Below are 20982 nucleotides of genomic sequence, written 5' to 3'. Positions count from 1 at the left end.
ATGGTTTTCTCTTGTGGCGTCTCCTGGATATTCCAAAAATATATCTTTCCTTGTTTTTGACCGTAGTTCTTAGGTTTTGGATTGTTTTGTGATCCATCGCACATATCTCAAAACCATACAGTGCCAGAAGGATCATCCTATTCTAGTTTCACTTTTAAATATGTAATAGCTTTGGACATGAGGAATGCTTGTGTAGCATTTTCTTTCACTCTAATATGCATTGTTGGATATTTCGTCCTTACCCTCCCTCCGAAGTTAAGCTCCAGGGCCTATCAACAGCTAGGTCATTACAGCCTCCAACATTTTTTAAATCTAAACTCATTCACACACAAACTCGCTCTTGAATGAACTTAAGAAGAAACATTAAGAACTAATGGAAGATCATTTAGGAAGATGGAAAATAATAAAGGCTCAAGAATAGTATGCATGAAGATATGTATGTAAGTATGAAATTAATCTGTGTCACAGGTTTAGCATTAGTTTCAGGAAATGTGTGTTTTTTCATTAATTTTACTTGTGTTTTAATAAATCTAATTTATAAATGTTTAAACCGTTTATAGAAAACAAAATGCGATTTCCTTGGAATGTTTCTGTGTAAATTTTTCGCAGATTTTTTAGATGGAATTTTTTTAAATTTGGATTTTAATAGTGTTTCTTTTACATAAAAAAAATAAAATAAAAACGAATTGAATTTTAAAATGAAAATGAATTTTTTCTTTTCGAGAAGTCGAGACGATCAAGGAACAGTCAATCGATGTACTCCCATCTCGACATGCTAATTCTTATCAATTGACTCAAAGGTTTAAATTTTGTAACATTACATCTCTCATAGACTTCAAACCGTGTTACAACGTGACTTTTTTCGCTTAGACCCACCGAATATTTAATTGACAGTGTTATTTTGTATACAGCTATTTGAAAATATACGACACCCTGACGTTTTACGACTCTACGTTAGTCGACTGTTAATGAGAGGATTTTATTTTGAAAGGTGAGTAGCACGTGTTATAAGCTTAGGTCGTCTCTTCCTTATTAACGACAGATTCCGTTTTTCACTTTAATCCAGTCTTTATAGTTTTATAGAGACAATTTGTATTGTTTAACTAGTTTTCAAGAATTTACTTGTACAAGCTTCTTACATGACAAATCATATCTAAAGTTTAAAAAAACTTATAAATGTGCAAATTTCTTGCTAAAAGGGCCATTTTATTCAGTTTTAAGTGTGATCACACTTTGACGTTCAATGGAAAACTCAGAGAAGAGCAAAGTATTCTTAATAACCAGAAAGTGAAACAGCATGGTATATCTGTCAGGGAAGATACTAGAAGTGGTTGAAACTATGAAAGTACTTTGGGGTAATATTTGGCAGAAAACTCCAAGGTAACGACCACTGTGTATAAGTCGGCGGGAGAATGTATTGCATTTCTACGCTCCAAGTCTGGGCACTATTGAAATATAAGCCAGTCGTTGCATAAATGGTTTAAACTTCATAAAGAATAATCGATTCTTTCGAGCGATTGCTCTACTGAGTACAAAATTTATTATATTATTGAAAACGAACCTAATGAAAGAGAGAACAAAATTGAATTCTGGCTAGATTTGAAACATGTAGTTAAAAGAGTATATATATTGAACAACAAAATAATTTTGGTGAAGAGATGCGTTCTTTTGTACTAATGCATTGCTGAATTAGCTTGAGAACGACTGCAAAAGTGAGAGCAGAACATACGTTTGTGTGTACTGGCTACGCAAAAGCAACTGATGAAAGCCAAAGGTATGCTGGGTGTATTTGCGACTTGAGTACAACTGCAAAGGCGAGAGCGGAAGGAAGTTTGTGTGTACTGGTGACTGGAGAGCAACTGACTAAAAAAGTCTTCTTCTCTTTCCAGTCTGTTCTAGGATTTATGGAATTTCAGCTTATATTAAATTTATATACAAAAAATTGGAGGAAGAAGGAAGAAAATATAAAAACTTTCATTATTAATTGAGAGTGAAAAATGTTTACATACAACATCCACAATGTCAGCTGTAAACTGATTAACATCCTTTCGCAAAGAGCTAAAATCTATTGCGGTATGAGGAACGGCATTCGAGGTCATTTACAAGGGTGTGGTGATCCCTATTCTCATGTTTGGGCTGAGGCTATGAAAACTCCGGCTAACATAAAGTCCCTAAGAATTGTTCAAAGGAAAATATTACTCAGGATAATGAAAAGGATGTTTTCAAGCAGCATGTGTGGTGAAAGGATTATTATCAGTCAATCAAAATAAAACTTGAGATATCTGAACACAAAAGAACTAACAGAAAAACCTGATGAATGGTGTCATCTGGTTAAAAAATAAAAGTAATACTGCCCATAGGAATAACACCCTACTACAGGATTTTTACTGGGTTTTGTCTACATGATGATATGGTGGGGACCACAATGGTGATATATGGACTGAATCCAACGCTTTATATTTGTAAGAACCAATTCAGGCTAGTAAAACATTGCTCAAATAACCAAGCCGAGGCTTTCTCAAGCAGTGAAGTAGCAGCAGTTCCAGCAAACAGCAGGAACTAGGGAATGCACAGCAATAAACATTTACATGGACAGCCAAATTATTCTTGATTTGATTGAAGATCCTACTAACCATAAGCCCCTAATCGAAAAAAACGATCCCTTCAGTACAACTTGATTGCAGAAGGAAAAAATATGAGTGGAAGGGTCAAAGCCCATTTGGGTCTGGAAGAAAATGACAAAGTCAACGAATGTGCAAAGGAGGTGGCTACCGATCTCTCACTTTTTGTCAGCTACGAGAAGATGCCTCACTTACATCTGGAGTCAGAATGGAGGAATGGGAGATCTGTCGACGGAGAAGACACAAAAAATATTTTCCCACCAATAAAATTTTCATACAAACAATTCCATTTTTTGTAATTTGTCTGCTGAGAATTGGAAAAATGTATCAATGTTGTGTATTGATTTGTGCACCGAAATTTAGTATCAAAGTCATATTTTCTTCCATAAATTGACACCGTGTTCGTACCTTCTTAGCAAACATTTCTCATACCATTAAAACGTTCTCTGAATAGTAAATTTTATTAAATGCACATTGAAAGCCAAATTGATTTTGCGATAATGTGAGGAGCTTAGAAAATCCATCAGAAAGACATACACTGATCAACTTTTATCTTTAGTAGTAAGAATGGCCATATTGTTTGTTTAGGGACAGCTTCATGCATTGTTAGAACCTATCAAGTGTGGCATGGTTATTTAATAAAATTCTCATTGAAAATCTGCCGATCCTGAATGATAATTCCTCACTGTTTTTAACCCTTTCAGGACAGTAAGCGTGATATTGCTCTCTTGCTTCCCCCCTCCCAATGAGGTACTGAGAGACTTCACATTCACTCCCTACCTCTACTCAGGTACTGTGACTGAAGTTTAAAGAAGCAGAGTGTTTCTTAAAATTATAAACAATAGAATTAAGTTTTGGGGGGACCTCGGTAGCCGAGTGGTTAGCATGAGAGACTCTCACGCCGCAGTCGTGGGTTCGATTCCCACCGTCGCCTCTGGCCCTTTTTTCACAATAACCCCCCCAAATTTGAACACACATATATGAATTGTCACATGGCTAATATGCATAGTTCATAACGCCAAAAAAAAAAACATAATTAAGTTTTCTACATTTTTCAATCTCATGAACTATTCGTAAAAATAATAGCTTAAACAGCATGCTGCTTCTACGAACTCAAATCTAAAAGTGAAGAGATAGAGTACAATATCACGCTCTCAGTTCCTCACTTGGTGAAAGAGAGCACTGACCTTCCTGAATGGGTTAATACTTTCATGTCGAACTAATACCAAATTTGAAATCAAATTATTTGTGTTGCAGATAATGGAAATAGATGAACTAATGGACAATTCTGACCAAGATAGCTGTTCTTCCTCAGATTATGAAGAAGAAAAGGCTTATTTTAATGAAGAAGTTACGTGCTTATTTTGTAGCAACATATCAGTGTCTGTACCAAAATCTATTGTTCACGCACAAACTGAACACGACTTCAACCTGTACACAATCAGGGTTTGTACTGTTTCTGATATATGTAATTTTGTATCCCAAATATACTGAAACGGTCTCATATTCTGATTTTATTTTTCAAGACGTCTTTGACTTTTTTGGGTTAAATTTGAATTTGTGCTAATTAGCCCAATTTTCAATTATATTCTGTCCTGTGTTGTATCTGTATTTCCTATATATCTATGCGTATTTCCAAGATTATTTGGAGATTGTGAGATGCGGTCTGGTGTGACATAGGTTTAGAAAAACATTTTCTTTATCGCACCTACGTTTATATCTTTATTGAGATCATATTCAGAGCCTGGGATTTATAAACATTTAAAAAATGTTAAAATAAATTTAAACAAAGATTGAAACATTGGCATGATAAAGAAAATTAACGGTCACGAAACACCACACAAACAAACACTTTGAGTGATTACAAATACTTTGATTGAGTCTAAAAAAATTCTAGCATTGTATAAATTCATTTTTTAAATTTATTAATTTTTTTAATCTAAAATTTTTTAGCATTGTATAAATTAATTTTTTTTAATCTGAAATTTTCTAGCATTGTATAAATTTATTTTTTTAATTTAAAATATTCTAGCATTGCATAAATTCATTTTTTTCCACATCCTACATGTATTTGTAAAATTTAAACAATGTTTATAAATCCTAGGCCCTGAAGATTATTTCAATATTTTATTTTATTTTTATTTATTTATTTTTATTATTTTTTTATATTTTTTTTATCATTATTATTTTTTTTTTTTTTTACGAGGGCTCGCAACAGCAGAGGTTATATCAACCCTCGGGGTGCCGGTGTTTTTGATAAAAAGCCCATTTGTAAGTATGTCGAGTTCGAATGCAGGGCCGCTGGATTCGAACCCAGGACCTTTACCTTACAGTGATGAGCGTCGTGTCAATGCCTAAACCGTTGCGGCCACCGACGCCCCTATTATCTTAATAAAGATCGAAATGTTGGCACAATAAAGAAAATGCTCTTTAAAACCTACGTCACACCAGACCGCATCTCATGATTTCCGAATAATCAATAAGCAAGGGATTCTCCATCACACTCGCCTACCATTGTAGGAAGAAAGCCTATTTTATGGAGGTTAATGGTAAGCTGTTATGATTCAGTCACAGGTGAGTGACTGAGGTGGGAAGCTTTTTTAGGTCATTAAATTTTGTAAAGCAAGGTCTAGTGGGGATGGTCGGTTGCATCGTTGCATATATTTTTCCTTTAATTATTGTGGAATTTTTATTTCAGCCATGGTTCTCTGTCAAATCTTGCTAAATGAGCCACAATATCGGTCTCGGTGACAACATTTCGTGGTATACCATTGCAGACTGCCTCCTTGGCTAAAAGGTCTACCTCGTCATTGTATGCTGTGCCCTTTACCCATATTAGAAACACGGAGAGGCCCCTTTGTTGAACAGCAGCTCAAACTAATAGTTTCAATCAACATGTCTTTATGATGGCCTGGGTTTTTAATTGCCATTAGTACACTGCGGCTGTCTGAAAGAATAATTGAGTTTGGGTATCCCTGTGCGGATATGTGATTTAAGGCTTAAACAATAGCTATGCCTTCTGTGGTAGCCTTCTGTACCTATGTTTGGAAGTTTCTTCTGGATCATAACACTTTTTCACATCTAGTACCACTGCATCAGTTCCTCTTGTTGCTCAAGTATAGCATTCCTATGTCAGTTAGCTGAGCTTTGGCCTATTTCATAACAACCTGTTACAAACTCTGGCTTATCGTGTAAGTCCTCATATGCTGTTATATTCAGGTTATAGGCTTGGAGTAACCAAGGTTTCACATTGCTTGTCTTCAGTATTTCTTTTCCTAGCAGAGCTCTTTGATTCACATTAATATAAGGAGAAGAAAGGGTTTACCAGACTTATGAAGACGGTGTAGGAAAGTGTGGCGCATTTTGTAAAAGGACTTTGATTGCTGGGTGTGGGTCGCTGCTAATCCGTGATGCAATACATTTTCCTGCCAATTTCTGTCATCTTAATTGTAGTGGGCGCATCCCAGCCTCGCACAAGAGTGCGTTTATAGGCGTAGACTCCATTGCCGCTACACAGCATCTAACTGCCTGGTTTTGAAGCCTATCGAGTTGTGACAAGTATTATTATTATTTTTTGTACTCCTCGTCCCCTTAGTGGCAAGAATGCCACAAGTTTACATGCAATTTATATGCAAGGAATTACATACAAGTTTACATTTTATGCAATTGTCTTAATTTTTACACTCTTGCAATAATATTATGGTACCCTCTTATAAACTCACATTGATATGTACAAACAACTCACAATTTTTCTAAGTTAATTAAATTGAAAAATGTTATAAATTCTACATAGCATTTGTGATCAAAGTTTCTTGCGATGTTAGCCAACTGTCTCCTTGTAGCATAATGTTTGTTATGAACGGCGTTCTTTCTTGATTGAAGATCATTCATGCGAATATCATATGCCTGTGTATGTTTGGGGACCCAGACCACATGGGCATTCTGAACTTTCAATTATTTTATCTTGCCAGATAAGAGCTATTCTTTCCGTGTCTTATCAGTACCACTGTTGTTTTGAAGGTATGTTTTATTTGTCTTCAACTGGCTCTGCACTGTAGGGAAAAAGGCTTTCGTTTTTCCAACATCCTTTGTTAACCATTCCTTTTCCCATTCCTTCAGAACATCGTTCAGTATATTTTTTTAATGTATGTTTTTGGCACCACTAAAATTAACTTCTAGATCCTCCTCCAGGGCGCTTCCTTAGCGAGTTTGTCCGCAACCTCGTTGTCGTAATTTCCCTTATGTGCTTTGACCCACATTAAATTTATTATCCACTTGTCTTTTCTCCGCAGTTCTCTCAACATTCTTCTTATTCTCTCTGCCTTCATGTTATGGTCCACTTTCAGTCTGTATTAATTCCGCCTTATTCGATTCCTTATGTTAGCATCTTGGATTCACTGTACCACTCTATTTATTGCAAACAGCTCTACCTAATTGTTGGTAATCATGACGCTAATGTATATTTCTTTTTGTGTTTCACAATATCCTGGCTGATTACATTGTCCTCAATTCTGCTCCCATCCGTGTATATTTAGTATGTATATTCATTTACCGCTTGGTGATCTGTGATATTTTCCATTTTTGCTGGATGTGGCCATTCTTCAACTGTTTGCGGTAACTCCACTTTGTATTCTGAGAAACGTTTTTGAATTGTCCTTTTAAAAATCGTTTATTCTTCAACAATTGCTTTTATTGTGTATTATTATTATCGATCTATGTGTGTATTATTATTATTATTTTTTAATTTGACCATTAATATATTTTCAGGACAACTTTAACCTAGATTCCTACGGTTATATAAAATTAATTAATTATATCAGGACGGAGAAGCCAGATATTAAAACTATTAAGGAGTGTAAGGAGCCTTGTTGGATGGATGAACGTTATTTAAAACCATTTGATGTAAATGACCCATTTTTATGGTATGGTAAGTGGTTTAATTTTATTAATTTATTTTTTCTTTTTTAAAAATCAACATCTAAATTAAACAACAAATTTAATGTACAAATGAGGCATTAAAAAATTATCATGATCAATACTTCCAAAATTAAAGTGATATTTTTCATAAATATTTATCTTGTTACATAATAAACAAAATAAAAGTACATTAAAATGCCCAAGAAAGAAGTGCTTTTGTGCCCGTTCAGGAGAGGTTTAAATTTAAAAATAAATAAAGATAAATGTTGTTGTACATAATGCATAATATTTTTAATTCATTTAATTAAGGTTTTTAGTTGAGATAAAAAAGTCAATGGCACGAGCGGGATTCGAACCCACGATCTTCAGCTAGATACGCCGCTGCTCTACCACTTGAGCTATTGTGGCCTCGATCCACTCGGACACTAACTTCCCATCTCAACCCCACCTTTTGAAAAATGGCAAAAATGAGGGAAAATTCAAAAGGTGGGGTTGTTGAGATGGGAAGTTAGTGTCCGAGTGGATCGAGGTCAAGATAGCTCAAGTGGTAAGCAACGGCGTATCTAGCTGAAGATTGTGGGTTTGAATCCCGCTCGTGCCATTGACTTTTTTATCTCAACTAAAAACCTAATTAATTGTAATATATTAATTGGTCAAGCGGACCACGAAATTAGTGAATTTTTAATTCAATGAATCTTTTATAAGTAAATAAAAACATATATTTGTACTAAAAAAAATAATGATTAAAAATATGTATTAGTTGGTCCTATTAACCAAAGTAATTATTTTAATTAATTAATTATTTTTTATGCAAAGTATGGTTAAGTATTAATGTCATGATGGAACTCGAACCCACGACCTCCAGATCAGTGCCCCAGCGCTCCTACCACTTGAGCTATCATGACGCCTGTCATCGAGGGGTACCAATCTGGTGGTCGTGGGTTCAAGTCACTCTTGGACACTAATTGTTCAGCTCAACCATTTGACAACTCTTTACGACATTACAGCCTGCGACCAATATTGGTCTCTTGTACAATCTCAAATATCTGGAACACTTTGTTAAGAAGGCTTTTTATCAGATCCCAATGCTTTATTAAGCGCGAGTGTGTATCACTCAGGCCAATGCCTTTCCTCTCCCAGGAGTAGGAATCTCAACCTGTAAAGGCCTTCACACAAACAGATAATGTTCCTGCTGTTTCTTCTTCTTGCACAGGCTTGTTTCTGCTTTCTCGAGTCTGTACATATCCTTCTGGAGTCTGCAGTCCAATCAACACTCTTATCATTCTAGTCCTAACACATCCTAGGTTTAGTAGTTCTTCAATTGTTTCTGTGATGTTTAATAAAATTCTTCACATGTCTCTGCCCTGAAGTACAATCAATTTCACTTATTCAGTATTGTAAAAACATTTTTGTTAACCTTGTGAATTATTAATAATAATTTCCAAGTCCTGATAAGAAGTGAGGAGGGGATATATTCATTGAATGATTGATGAAGGATCTGAATGTTTCTGTTTTCTTTCAAATTGGCCTTATGTCTTGATTTTTTAATACAAAACTTACGGAATAAACTTCTAAAACAAGATATATATTTACCCCATCATTGATGTGCTGTGTTTAATTTGAGGAATTATAATTGATTTACTAAATATATTGTCTTCACAGTTTCCTTGTGTGAAAATATAATTTTAAAAACTAACAGCAATGAATAAACTGAAACTGTGAAGTTAAATAAAATGGGAAATAACCCTGTATACATGATGATCATTGCCATTTATTGTAATTTAAAATTATTCAGTGCTATATTTAATGAAACACAAGTACCAGTAATAAGTATTGAAGTAAAATACCATTGAATTTTTTTTTTTTAAATGATAGAATGATAATGTATTATGTATATATATTACATATACTTTTTTTTTGTAGATTTACCTACAGTTGGTATGACTGAGTATGGCCCTGAACCGAAGTATATAAACTCAGAGGATGGTAAAATTACTTTAGCCCAAAGCCATTTTAATGAACTTCAAAGTAGAATTCATTCGCTGTCTGAAAAAGTAAGTTGTACTCCAAATGATCATTATATATTAGATCTTTGTCAGTGTTACGAGCGGGATTCGAACCCACGACCTTCCGCTTTATACGCCGCTAGTCTACTAGCTCAAGTGGTAGAGTAGCGGCGTATCAGGCTGAAGGTCATGGGCTCGAACACTGACTTTTTTATCTCAACTAAAAACCTTAATTAATTGAAAGATATTAATTGGTCAAGCAGACCACGAAAACTAGTGAATTATGTATTATCGTTGAACTGGCACTGAGTCCGTCTAAAATCGTAGGTTTTTGATGGACCCAGCAAGGGACCCAGTGCTGGTTCAACATGACTCGCAGACAAACACCCACCATCGACAATACTATTATTGGTTAATTAATATTTAATATCTTACTTAACTTTGTTTTACCTAGTATTTAAAAAAATATTGATTGCCTTGAAGGTAAAAGAAAAAGATGACCAGATAGAAGCGTTAAGAATGCTACTTACAGTTACTGATTCACCAAAAAAACAATCTTCCAATTCTCAAAATACTGAGGACGAATCTTATTTTAATTCATACTCAGGTTCATTCATTCACAACGAAATGTTGCAGGTCAGTGAAATAACATTTCTTTCAGTATACAACAGGAAATATTTGGAAAAAAATTCATGTTAACTTTTCTTTAAGGATCAACCAAGGATGGTTGCCTTCAAAGATGTGTTCGAGAAGAACAAAGAGTTCTTTAAGAATAAGACTGTTCTTGATGTTGGTTGTGGTACTGGAATCCTTGCAATGTTTGCTGCAACAGCAGGTGCAAAAGAAGTGGTTGGAATAGACGAATCAGAAATTCTTTATCAAGCTTTCGACATTCTTAGGTATGGAAATATTTGTATTCTTATGTGAAATTTTTTTGATAATTAAATATTTTATCTGAACATAATTTTTATTGCAATAAATAATAATTTTCATTTAATTATTAAATAAAGTAACCTTTTACACAATTTTCTTTGTTTTACAAGGGTGGGTAAAAAACAGAACCTTTTCAACTTTTTAAAATGTTTATTGAATTTATGCTTCTTTATGTCTTCCAATATTAGTAATTCATATGATGGTACTACTTGAGTATACAGAATTGCACCTCTGAATGAATATGATGCTGAAGTAGTGAAAAATTCTAAATTATTGATACATGCCAGAAATAGCAAGGTTCAGGACAAATATCTGAACTCAATATCGGGGCTGTAGAGTTGTTCCTTCTCGATGTCGCTTGTTGTTCTTTTGAAATGTAAGCAATTAATAAGAAGAATAACTGCAATGTATTAGTAGATTTGAAAACTAATGTTTCATGAAAAATCCAAGGAATGGATATTCCTACCTAATGGATTCATGTGCACCAGTAGAGCCTGTTGTATCTAGCCGTCGTAGATTTTGAAAAGGCATAGCATTCCCACGAAAATCATTAACCTGATTAAATGTATATACCAAGGATACAACTGTCAAGTGATCCATGAAGGGAAGTTTTCAGAACAGTTCAACATGGACACAGGAGTAAAGCCAGAAACACACTTACCCGATGCTATGCCACGCTAACCTACCCGACGGACTGCGATCCCCACTGTCCAGATTTTCGTAGGGTCGCATCGAGTACAGTCGAAGACAAAAGAACCGTACACTCATATTTTTATTCAAACTACATGTACTATTGTCGTTATATTAATTACAACATACTTATTTTAATATAAACCAAATTAACTGTGATTAAAAATTAATTAGTTTTTATTTAAAAAAATAATTTTAATGGTTTGGTAGAAAATTAATCAAAACACCGGAATACCATTTTTTGATATAATGAATTTAACTAACAATTTATTACACGGTTTTGCTCATAAAATTTAACTAACAATTTATTACAAGGTTTTGCTCAAAATAGTGCATTAAGAACAAAAGATGCGTTGCGATTGTTGTGCGATAGTGATTATTGTGATAAACGCTGTGGACTTGTGTCGGATAGATGTGCGCACCCTACCAAAACGTGGCAAGGCGTCGGGTAGCATCGGGTAAGTGTGTTCCTGGCTTTAAGCAGGGATGCATCCTGTCACCCACTTTCCTTATCCTGGTACTGAAATCAGTCATATACACATATCTGGAAGGAAGAAAAAGAGGCATTCAAATGCAGGAAAGAGAAGAGGACCTTGATTTTGCCGGCATCTTCTGTCTCTTTGCGCCAAGGAGAAGCCACCGAAAGAGAATAAATCCTAGAACGGACAACCTGCAACCTTGAAGAAGTGATTCCTTTACTGAACTAAGAAAGTACTGAGGACGATGTGAAGAGTAGAATTAAGAAAGCCAATTCTGTATTTATAGAATTACTAGTGGCCTGTTGGTGGAGCAATAGCCCCATTCTATAGACGGAATCATGGAAAGATAGTCAAGGGTTTAATATTCTACTAGTATTAAATAAATACATACTTCTGGATAGTATATTGAGACTCATCATCTTCATCTTGATTATCTGTTGTCTGACAAAAAAAAAAAAAAATAAATAAATAAATAAAATTGAATGTCTGTCCCTGAGCTTTATTTATGGTGATTGTGAAAGCGACCCATAGGGGAAATTGAATCCTGACCATTGCAAAGGGAATGTTGGGATCAGTAAATATTAACTTTATTCTAGGCAAAAAAATTACACTTCCTTTTCCTACAACTGTCATGACCTCTAGTTTGACAGCTTTTCCACCAAAAATATAACATACAATAAAAAACAAATAATATTAGTACTGAAAAGTACTGTTTTTTTTGTTCTGAAAAGTGCTTTCTTTTTTTCCTGAAAAGTACTGTAAATGTAAAAGCAAGGTGGAGAGACATATACAAAGGCTGACAGATAACTTACAAGTTTGAAACAGCATTGAGCGTCTGCCACCTGAGTCTGAGGTAAACCTGACGGCTGACTCTAAAGCCAACGGTGGGTGCACACACTAACCCCCACTACTCCCCCACCCATCATATTTTAATTGCTCATCATCCTCACACGGTGGGTGCACAAACTAACCCCCACTACTCCCCCACCCATCATATTTTCATTGCTCATCATCCTCACATGGTGGTTACTCAAACTAACCCCCACTCCTCCCCCACCCATCATATTTTAATTGTTCATCATCCTCACACGGTGGGTGCACAAACTAACCCCCACTACTCCCCCACCCATCATATTTTAATTGCTCGTCATCCTCACTATTAATAATTTGTACTTTTGATAATTTTCCAAATAAATTGGAGGTCAGGGCTTTTGTTTAAGCCATCAAGAACGAAAATCCGTGAAGTGGTTCAGTCATAGTTTTGATCGGTGTTTCAGGTTTGTGTTCACAATAATATATAAAGATTTTTGATATGGAAAAACAAAACAATCTCCAGGCAAACCAAATTTACACTCTTCGATATAATTGTTGCCTGCAGCGGATTCTCAGAATATGTTGGCCTGAACAAATAAGCAATGTATAGCTCTGGAAAAGAACCAGCCAGCTTCCCATACATGAAGTATGTAAAAGAATATGGAAATGGATAAAGCATACACTAAGAAAAATGGATGGTGTCGCCGGGAGAAGTACCCTAGAGTGGAACCCACAAGGGCAACGCAAGCTTGTATGACTGAGGCCAACGTGGAGATGATCACTGGTAAAGGAACTTAGGACAGTTAGGAAGTGGAGAGCGGCCAAGACAGGCCAAGGCCACTGACAGAGAGGGTTGGAAGATCTTTATGCTCCACTGTGAGCGACAAATTAAATAAGCATGGTTATATATCTGCGATATAAATTAATTAGTGATATGGGGTCTGTGGGATGATGTCCTTCCTACAGATCGGTGGTTTCTGATCATTTTGTTCTGCCTGACCTTTCTGTTTTGGTATGTCACATTGACCCAGCACAGCAGAAGGTAAGAAGCTGAAATGCTTCTGTCAGAATAAAACTGAAAATAGGAAGACCAAAGTATAAATAAATAATTTGTTGTAAACATTAAATTTAACAATGAAACACTTTTCTTTACTCACCCTTACATTGTTTTAAAATTTAAAAAGGTCATTAATTTTTATTATACATACTTTGTTTGTATTAAACTTGTTCATTTATGAATAATGCATATTTATGTTTTAATGTTAATATCGAAGGCATATTTAGAAAGTATTATGAGCCAAAAACTATTACTACTTATAAAGGGTAGGTTTCAATAGATGCATGTGCAATAGTTATTGCCCTTTTTTTATTTATTTCATCTTAATTAAATTATTGTTGGTTAAAAACTTACATAATAGTTTAACATCTCACATGATCGGCACAAATGCTGAAACATCACCTTCATTTAGTACCAATAGAAACTAAGACGGAAAAATTAAAATCTATTTTTTTTTTTTTTTCAGAGAAAATGATTTGCATAATGTTGTTAAATTAATAAAAGGCAAACTAGAAACACAAGAACTCCCCCTTGAAAAATTTGATGTGATAATATCCGAGTGGATGGGATATTTTTTGTTATTTGAAGGCATGCTAGATTCTGTAATTTATGCTAGAGAAACATATTTAGCCCCAGGAGGGTTGATGTTACCTAGTAAAGCCAGTATTCATCTTAGTGGAGTAAGTGATTTAGGTATGTAGAAAATATATATCCTTAATAAACATATTCTATTGGGAATTTTTTTCTAAATGTTTTTTACATGTTATTAATTTTAGAACGACATAATTATATGATATCATTTTGGGATAATGTGAGCGGTTTCAAAATGTCTTGTATGAAGACGTTATCGGCCCAAGAACCATTTGTTGAATTGGTGAAAAGTGAAACTATCATAACTGACGTTCATACTGTATACACTTTGGACATATCAACTTGTACATCAGAAGATATGAATTTCTCAACCGATTTTGAATTGACAATAAATCAGAGTTCGACGTTAACAGCTCTTGTCGGTTCATTTGATGTAGATTTCAATTTACCTTATTCAGTGACACTTTCAACATCGCCAAAGGCACCTCGTACACATTGGCAACAAACTGTGTTCTACATCAAGAATCCTATCTCTGTGGTTGCTGGTATGTATTTTATATTTTTTAACTTTTTTTTATAATTGAGTGTAGATATAGTTCCAAACATAATGCAATCTGGAACTGTGATTACCTAGGAAATTGTAAATCTGATTTCTTTAATCAATAATGTCATAAAACATTATACTGTATGATTAATTTATGTAATGTGGATAAGAAATGTTTTACTCCTTAACCTCTTCAGGGCTAATTTTTAGTTTTTTTAGTTGCTAAAACAAATTCCCGCGAAAAATCAAAAAGATAATAGGGGATGGTAGGGAAGGGTAGAGGGTTGTTAAGGGCAGGGGTGAGAGGTACACGAAAATAGGACATTCCCAATGAGAGGTAAATATTGCGGCTGAATGGTTTTCCAGAAAAAGGAATGTCACAATTTTGCAAAAGTTTGACAGAGAGGCCAGGTGTGGGAGGTGTCTGCCACACATTGGATACGACCTATGCCCAGTAAATGCCGTATGTGTCCAGCTAGGGTAGGGCTCTTAAAATGGGGGAAGGGACAAGAACTAGCACACAAGCCTGATTGAGATCTTGTTACTAGTTACAAAAGGTTAATCATGTACAAGTAATATTTTGAGTAACAAATAAGGAAACAAAACTTATTGGTTTATTTATATTTATTTACTTTTTGTTTTTGACTCAGAAAATCTTCTTTCTTAATTTTAAGTAAGGTTTTTTTCTAATAAAATATTTATTACCATCTGTGATATACATTTTATAATTTTATGGAATATCATACATATTTACAATACATTATGTCATGAGGGAAGTTAACGATCATTGATTTTCTCCCAACTTTACACAAGGGCTAGTCCTTGGTGAGGAAGTCCGAGGGCCATCTCCGCTTTAGTTGCGTTAGTGATGGGATTATAGGGATGGATTATGTTGGATATGGATTGGGCTAGTTGGAGGCTAATTTATGGCTGTAATAGGTGGAGGAGGCTTATTAGGAGAAGACGGCAAAGATCGATATGCTAAGTTAGGAGATATTAAGATTTCTTCGAATGGAGCAACAAAAGAAACTCATGAGAAAATCATAAAGGGCTCAAAATGGGAAGTAGTAACAGAGAATTTAAAAATTTTTCTTGGGTGAGTGGAGAGTTTACCATGTAACTTAGAAAATTTGTTGGTGATTAATTTATTTACAAATGGTATTTTTATGTCATTGATGAGGGTGGTATTGGAGATATAGTAGGGAGTGTTGACTATTATTCTGAGGACTTAGGAATTGGAATGGCTGAATTTGCTGGAAATTGGTAGGTGTAGCGGTTCTAGTCCATATGTCCTGATCTGTTTCATTAGTGTTTTGTAGTGTTTCCCCCCATATGTTAACTTTCCGCCATGTAATTCATAAAGAAGTCTGAAGTGTCTGTTTAGTCTTGTCTTTTTATTTGTATGTATCAGTTCCAGGTTAAGCATGTGTCAAGATAGAACCGAAGGTAGCGTACACAGTCATTTTTAGGAATGGAATGTTGTTGAGGAATATTGTGTGAGGGTTTTTTTCTTCTGAGGGAAATGTAACATGGGTACATTCATTTTCGTTAATTTATATCGGCCAAAGTTTGCTCCATTCGGCTAAGTAAGGTAATAAATTTTTTTCAACAAAAAACACAACCCTAAAAAAAGTTTTCTGTGAAAGATGGTGTAAATTGTTTTGCAACAAACTGATTGCAAGATGTCATATAAAAGAATAAGTGTTTTGGATAGATCACTAAACTTTTAGAGCCTTTACTCTTTGATTCTCACTTAATCTAGTAAAATTGGCGTGTATTATTGGCATATTAACAAAGAGAAAGAATGAGTTACTGCACGCACGAGTTTTTGCTTGCGCGTGAATTGAGACGTAAAATGTATTCAGAGTATAAAAATAATAATAACCACAAAGGTACTTTGTTTTTGTTCCAGGTCAAAAACTGAAGTGTCGCATATTATGTAAGAAAAGAGCAGTGAATGCAAGATCATTTAACATTACAATTACCATTGAAGGGAAATCACAAACATACTTATTATTTTGAATGAAACAAATTGTTATTGTTTAACAGAAAAAAAAGAGCGAAATAAGGTAAATTGAACTAACTAGAGGACGTTAATGGTCTTTCTCACATGCTTCTTCATTTGTCTTTCAAGTTGTACATGTTAATTTTTTTCTGAGACTGATGTACATGGTAGCAGATTGGTTTGTTTAATACCTTGATGACAATATAAACATATTAATTAAGAAAATAAGTTAATATGTCTATGAGGCAAATCAAATAATTAAAAATTGCTACGGGACCACATGGTATTTTTAATTGGGTCTCTTGTTTCGATCTGTTAGTATCTATTAAAGTTAGAAATTAATGCTTAGAACAATCTTTTATTTAATCCAAAAGTGCTTTAGCTATTATCTAAACTAGTTTTAAAATGACTCACCTAGAAATTAAAAGTACACAAACAGAAATTTCATATATATATNTATATATATTAGTTATTTTACAAAGTCTTTTCTCAAAATATTTATTATTTTTTGCTGTGCATTTTTTGTTTTGTTTTTATTCTTGAGAGGGAGAGAGAGGAAAAATGTTATTTATTATCTGGTGAGTTCATTTGTTTGTTAAAATCTTTACTATTTCAAATTAAATGTTATAATCTTTTAAATGACAATCGAATGTTAATTGATTTTTTTTTCCTTGTAGCAGTTAAAGAAAATAAAGCTGGATACGTTAAATGTAAAATATTTAAAAAAAATGTAATTGTTTAATACAAGATGCAATAATAAGCTTTATTTTTAAAAATGTTTTGTCCTACTACTTTTTTTGTTTGCCTAATGTTTATAAGAATAAATATACAGCAACTTTCTTATATTTTTGTATATGCACAAATGAATTGTAGTAGATAAGTAAGGGAAAGAAAGTGGTTTTTACTTCTTTTTCTGAAAGAAATTTAATGATTTGTCTGTGGTCACTCGATAAGATTTACATAAAACAAATTATTAAAACTTTAGGGAAATTAGGCTCTCAAATTTTATTTCATTATGTAAAATAATTTCATTAAATTAATTTAAATCAACTGCAACACATAAATCGTTAAGTGATAATTGTAATAGAAAATTTTTTTATGATAAAGAGTATTTTATTATTCATACCAAAACATGCTAGGGCAAGTCAGAAAACAATTACCGCAGAACATTCCCATTTTACTCTTCCGTAGACATGTATTTTTTTGTAAATATAAGAATGTTTACAACTTTGTTGTTTTTCTAATTTATCTCCTGGTCCTATACAATTAAGATGTATTGTTATTGTATCCCCTGTTCTGTACTGACAGCATACCAGTTTGTGCTAGTTCTTCAAGAAATTTAATTGATAGACTCGATTTCAATTGTTGAATTTCTTCTACATTGCACGTACCAAGTACTTCCTAGGCAAATGTAGCACCACAGTTTGTTAGTAGGTGTATTGGTGTCTCCTTTGCTTCTTTTCAGAATCTGCACATGCTGTGTAGGATTTCACCAATCTTTTTAGATGCCCCTTCAGTCTGTATTACCTGTCAAGAATCCTGTCAGTGGACAAAGTTTTTCCTGCTTCCTTATACATTCTGTTGTTTCTTTCCTCCCAAAATTTGCTAGAACTGTCTTGAATTGTTTGTGCCCAATTAGGGGCATATTCTACTGTTTCCTCATTTTCATTTTGTCTTTTTGTCTAAGATATCATTGATAGAGTGTCCCTATGCTACAGAAGGGCTTAGGACCTACCAGTATATAGCAGCCCCCTTCCTTGCAATGGNCTCTCTCTCTCTCCCTCCCTCCCTCTCTCCCTCAGTTCGGTTCTCAGTTTAGGTTCCAGGACTCAACACTTTCTTGCATTCTAGATCCATCAAGGGAGGATTCTTTCCCCTTTTTACATTCTTTTTTGGTACGTAGTTCTGTTCAGAAATTTTGTTTGTATTCAAACATCTTGTTCATGTCATCCCTTGATGTCATCAATATCGCATGTTCAGATTATACAATTAGTCATGTAGTAGTGAATTTAAAATAAAATAACTATTTTCTACATAAACTAGAAATAAGAAATCCTGAAGTGTCCCTGTAGACATTTTTTAATACAAATTTTATCTAAGTTCTAATATTAAAAAACAAGTACATCATCCCACAAACTCACTGCATATTTCACTACATATTTATGTTTAGTGGTCTAATTGACCATTTTTAATTATTTCAATTAATTATTCTTTTTATGTAAGGTCTTAGTTGAGATAAAAAAAAGTTAGTGTCATGAGCAGGATTCAAACTCACGACCTTCGGCTGGGTTCAAATCCCACTCATGATGCTAACTTTTTCATCCCAACCAAGACTTTACATAAAAAAAGTAATTAATTGAAATTTCACTCTAACTTAAAAGAGACATTCACTAATTTTCGTGGTCCATTTGACCAATTAATAGGTTTTTTTAGTTGAGATAAAAAAGTGAGTGTCACGTGCAGGATTCAAACCCACGATCTTCGGCTAGAAACGCCACTGCTCTACCACTTGAGCTATCATGACTTCGATCCACTCTGACACTAACTTCCCATCTCAACCCCATCTTTTGAATTTTTCCTCCTTTAGTGGCCCACTGTTTTCTAATCCTTTTCCTACTTAACAGAATGATTGTTCAGAGTCCGCCAAGAATCAACCTACTCTGAGTATTTCCTCTGGAGCAGGTGTACACTAGGGCACCATACATGGACTGATCCTTTACCTCTTCTACACAACAGATATCCTATCTTCACCTCCACCATCCATTGTCAATGGCATAGCTGTGCTATCCTCTGATACCGATCCCACAATTGAGGAGGAGCTCCAGACACATGTCCTGCAAATAGCCGAATAGTGCAAATACTGACATGCTCATCAAGTTAATTGAGACATAACAAGCCATGAGAACATCGCACGGTCTAACAAAGCAGCAAATAGTGTAAGTTTCAGGGAAGTATTTATCTATCATTATTTTTTTTTTTTTTAAGCTGTTTCATAGGTCTATGAGGTGAAGGGCTGTCCTTTACAACCCTCAAAAATGTGTTGGCTTTGCAGATTTCTTGTATAACTGAAGTCACTGGATGTTGCCTGTATCTTTGTAGTGTTTGATTTTTTAACATACCAAGGAGTACCAAGCTACGAAATCTGTAAAATGTGGTTTTGTAAGGTTTGAAAGGAAATAGAGATTTTTATGTGCTCATTTCATTAAAGTCTCTTGACAAGATGCTGTCTGATGTTTTTTTCTGGAATTTTAACTATTCAATATTTATCTATTTTATGTTTTAGTGGTTAATTGACCAACTTTCTTCTTTCAATTAATTTGATTAATGGGATTTGAACCCACAATCTTCGGCTAGATATGCCGCTGCTCTACCACTTGAGCTATCGAGACCTCGATCCTCTCGGACACCAACTCTCCATCTCAACCTACAACCACTCGAATTTACCCTCTTTTTGCCATTTTCAAATGTCATGTAATCAGAATTGGATTCTCAGCGACTTATGAAATGGCCATGGGGAGCTGTTTAGTGAAGTGATACTTCTTTTACTTATTAAATATTAATCCATTTTATGTTTTAGTGGTTAATTGACCAAGTTACTTCTTTCAATTAATTATTTTTTCTATATAAGGTCTTGGTTGAGATAAAAAAGTCAGTGTCACCTTCAGCTAAATACGCCGCTACTCTACCACTTGAGCTATCGTGACTTCACTCCTCTCAGACATCAACTCTTTATCTCTATTCAGTATGATGATATTTTCTGTGTACATTTATGTTTTTTATTATGCCTATTTTTGTTCATTGAGTCATTCAATTAAATTAGCTTCTTTTTAAAACTACTTAGCTCTCCAGTGGCTTTTAAAATTGAATGTAGGGGTGTTGGCTGCCTGGTTAAGGCATTGAGATGGTAATGCATCACTATAAGGTAAAGGTCCTAGTTGAATTCAGGACCACAGCACATTTCTACAAATGGCATTTTTTCAAAACCTAAGGGTTCATAGTTAGTAGATGCAATAGCTTCAAGCCAAAAGAAAAAAGTATAATAGATGCCATGCTTACATTCTATTGTAAAGTTTAGTAATAGGTTTATGTTTTCATTCGATATAAGTCTCTTGACAATTTGAAATTTTTTAATTTCTTTACATGAGGGTTTGCAATAGCAGAGGCCATATCAATCACAGGGGTGCAAGTGTTAAAAAAAATTGTAATTACATACAGTAGCTGTCTTAATATAAATCCTCAAAAATGATTATTTATTCCTATCTTTATAATATCCTTAATAATACTTATAATTATATCTTTTCATCTTGGTGTAAAATTATCCTGCAA

The 20982-nt window shown here is 34.2% G+C and overlaps 1 protein-coding gene across 2 annotated transcripts; it reads left to right on the top strand.

Annotated features, from left to right (window-relative positions):
• The first annotated feature begins 766 nt into the window (after positions 1-766).
• Positions 767-17121, top strand: LOC106666922 (protein arginine N-methyltransferase 1). Of its 2 annotated transcripts, XM_014394461.2 has the most exons (9): positions 767-991; positions 3879-4067; positions 7389-7548; positions 9462-9592; positions 10028-10180; positions 10256-10443; positions 13983-14209; positions 14293-14652; positions 16564-17121. In XM_014394461.2, exons 2-9 carry the CDS (start codon positions 3882-3884, stop codon positions 16671-16673), a joined length of 1515 nt encoding a protein of 504 aa, XP_014249947.1. In that variant the 5' UTR covers positions 767-991; positions 3879-3881; the 3' UTR covers positions 16674-17121. The 2 variants fall into 2 exon arrangements, with proteins under 2 accessions (XP_014249947.1, XP_024082060.1); XM_024226292.1 differs by lacking the exons at positions 767-991; positions 3879-4067 and adding an exon at positions 6710-7235.
• Positions 17122-20982: the final 3861 nt, after the last annotated feature.

This window comes from Cimex lectularius, unplaced genomic scaffold, assembly GCF_000648675.2.
Source record: "Cimex lectularius strain Harlan isolate CLEC.00 unplaced genomic scaffold, Clec_2.1 scaffold115, whole genome shotgun sequence".
NCBI classification, from domain to species: domain Eukaryota; kingdom Metazoa; phylum Arthropoda; class Insecta; order Hemiptera; family Cimicidae; genus Cimex; species Cimex lectularius.
This window is presented reverse-complemented; position numbering and strand designations above follow the sequence as displayed.

Coding starts and splice junctions, on each gene's coding strand:
- LOC106666922 (XM_014394461.2), top strand. CDS start 3,882: ATGGAAATAGATGAACTAATGGACAATTCTGACCAAGATAGCTGTTCT. Junction 14,210..14,292: donor TAGTGGAGTAAGTGATTTAG/GTATGTAGAAAA, acceptor TATTAATTTTAG/AACGACATAATTATATGATA. Junction 14,653..16,563: donor TCCTATCTCTGTGGTTGCTG/GTATGTATTTTA, acceptor TTTTTGTTCCAG/GTCAAAAACTGAAGTGTCGC.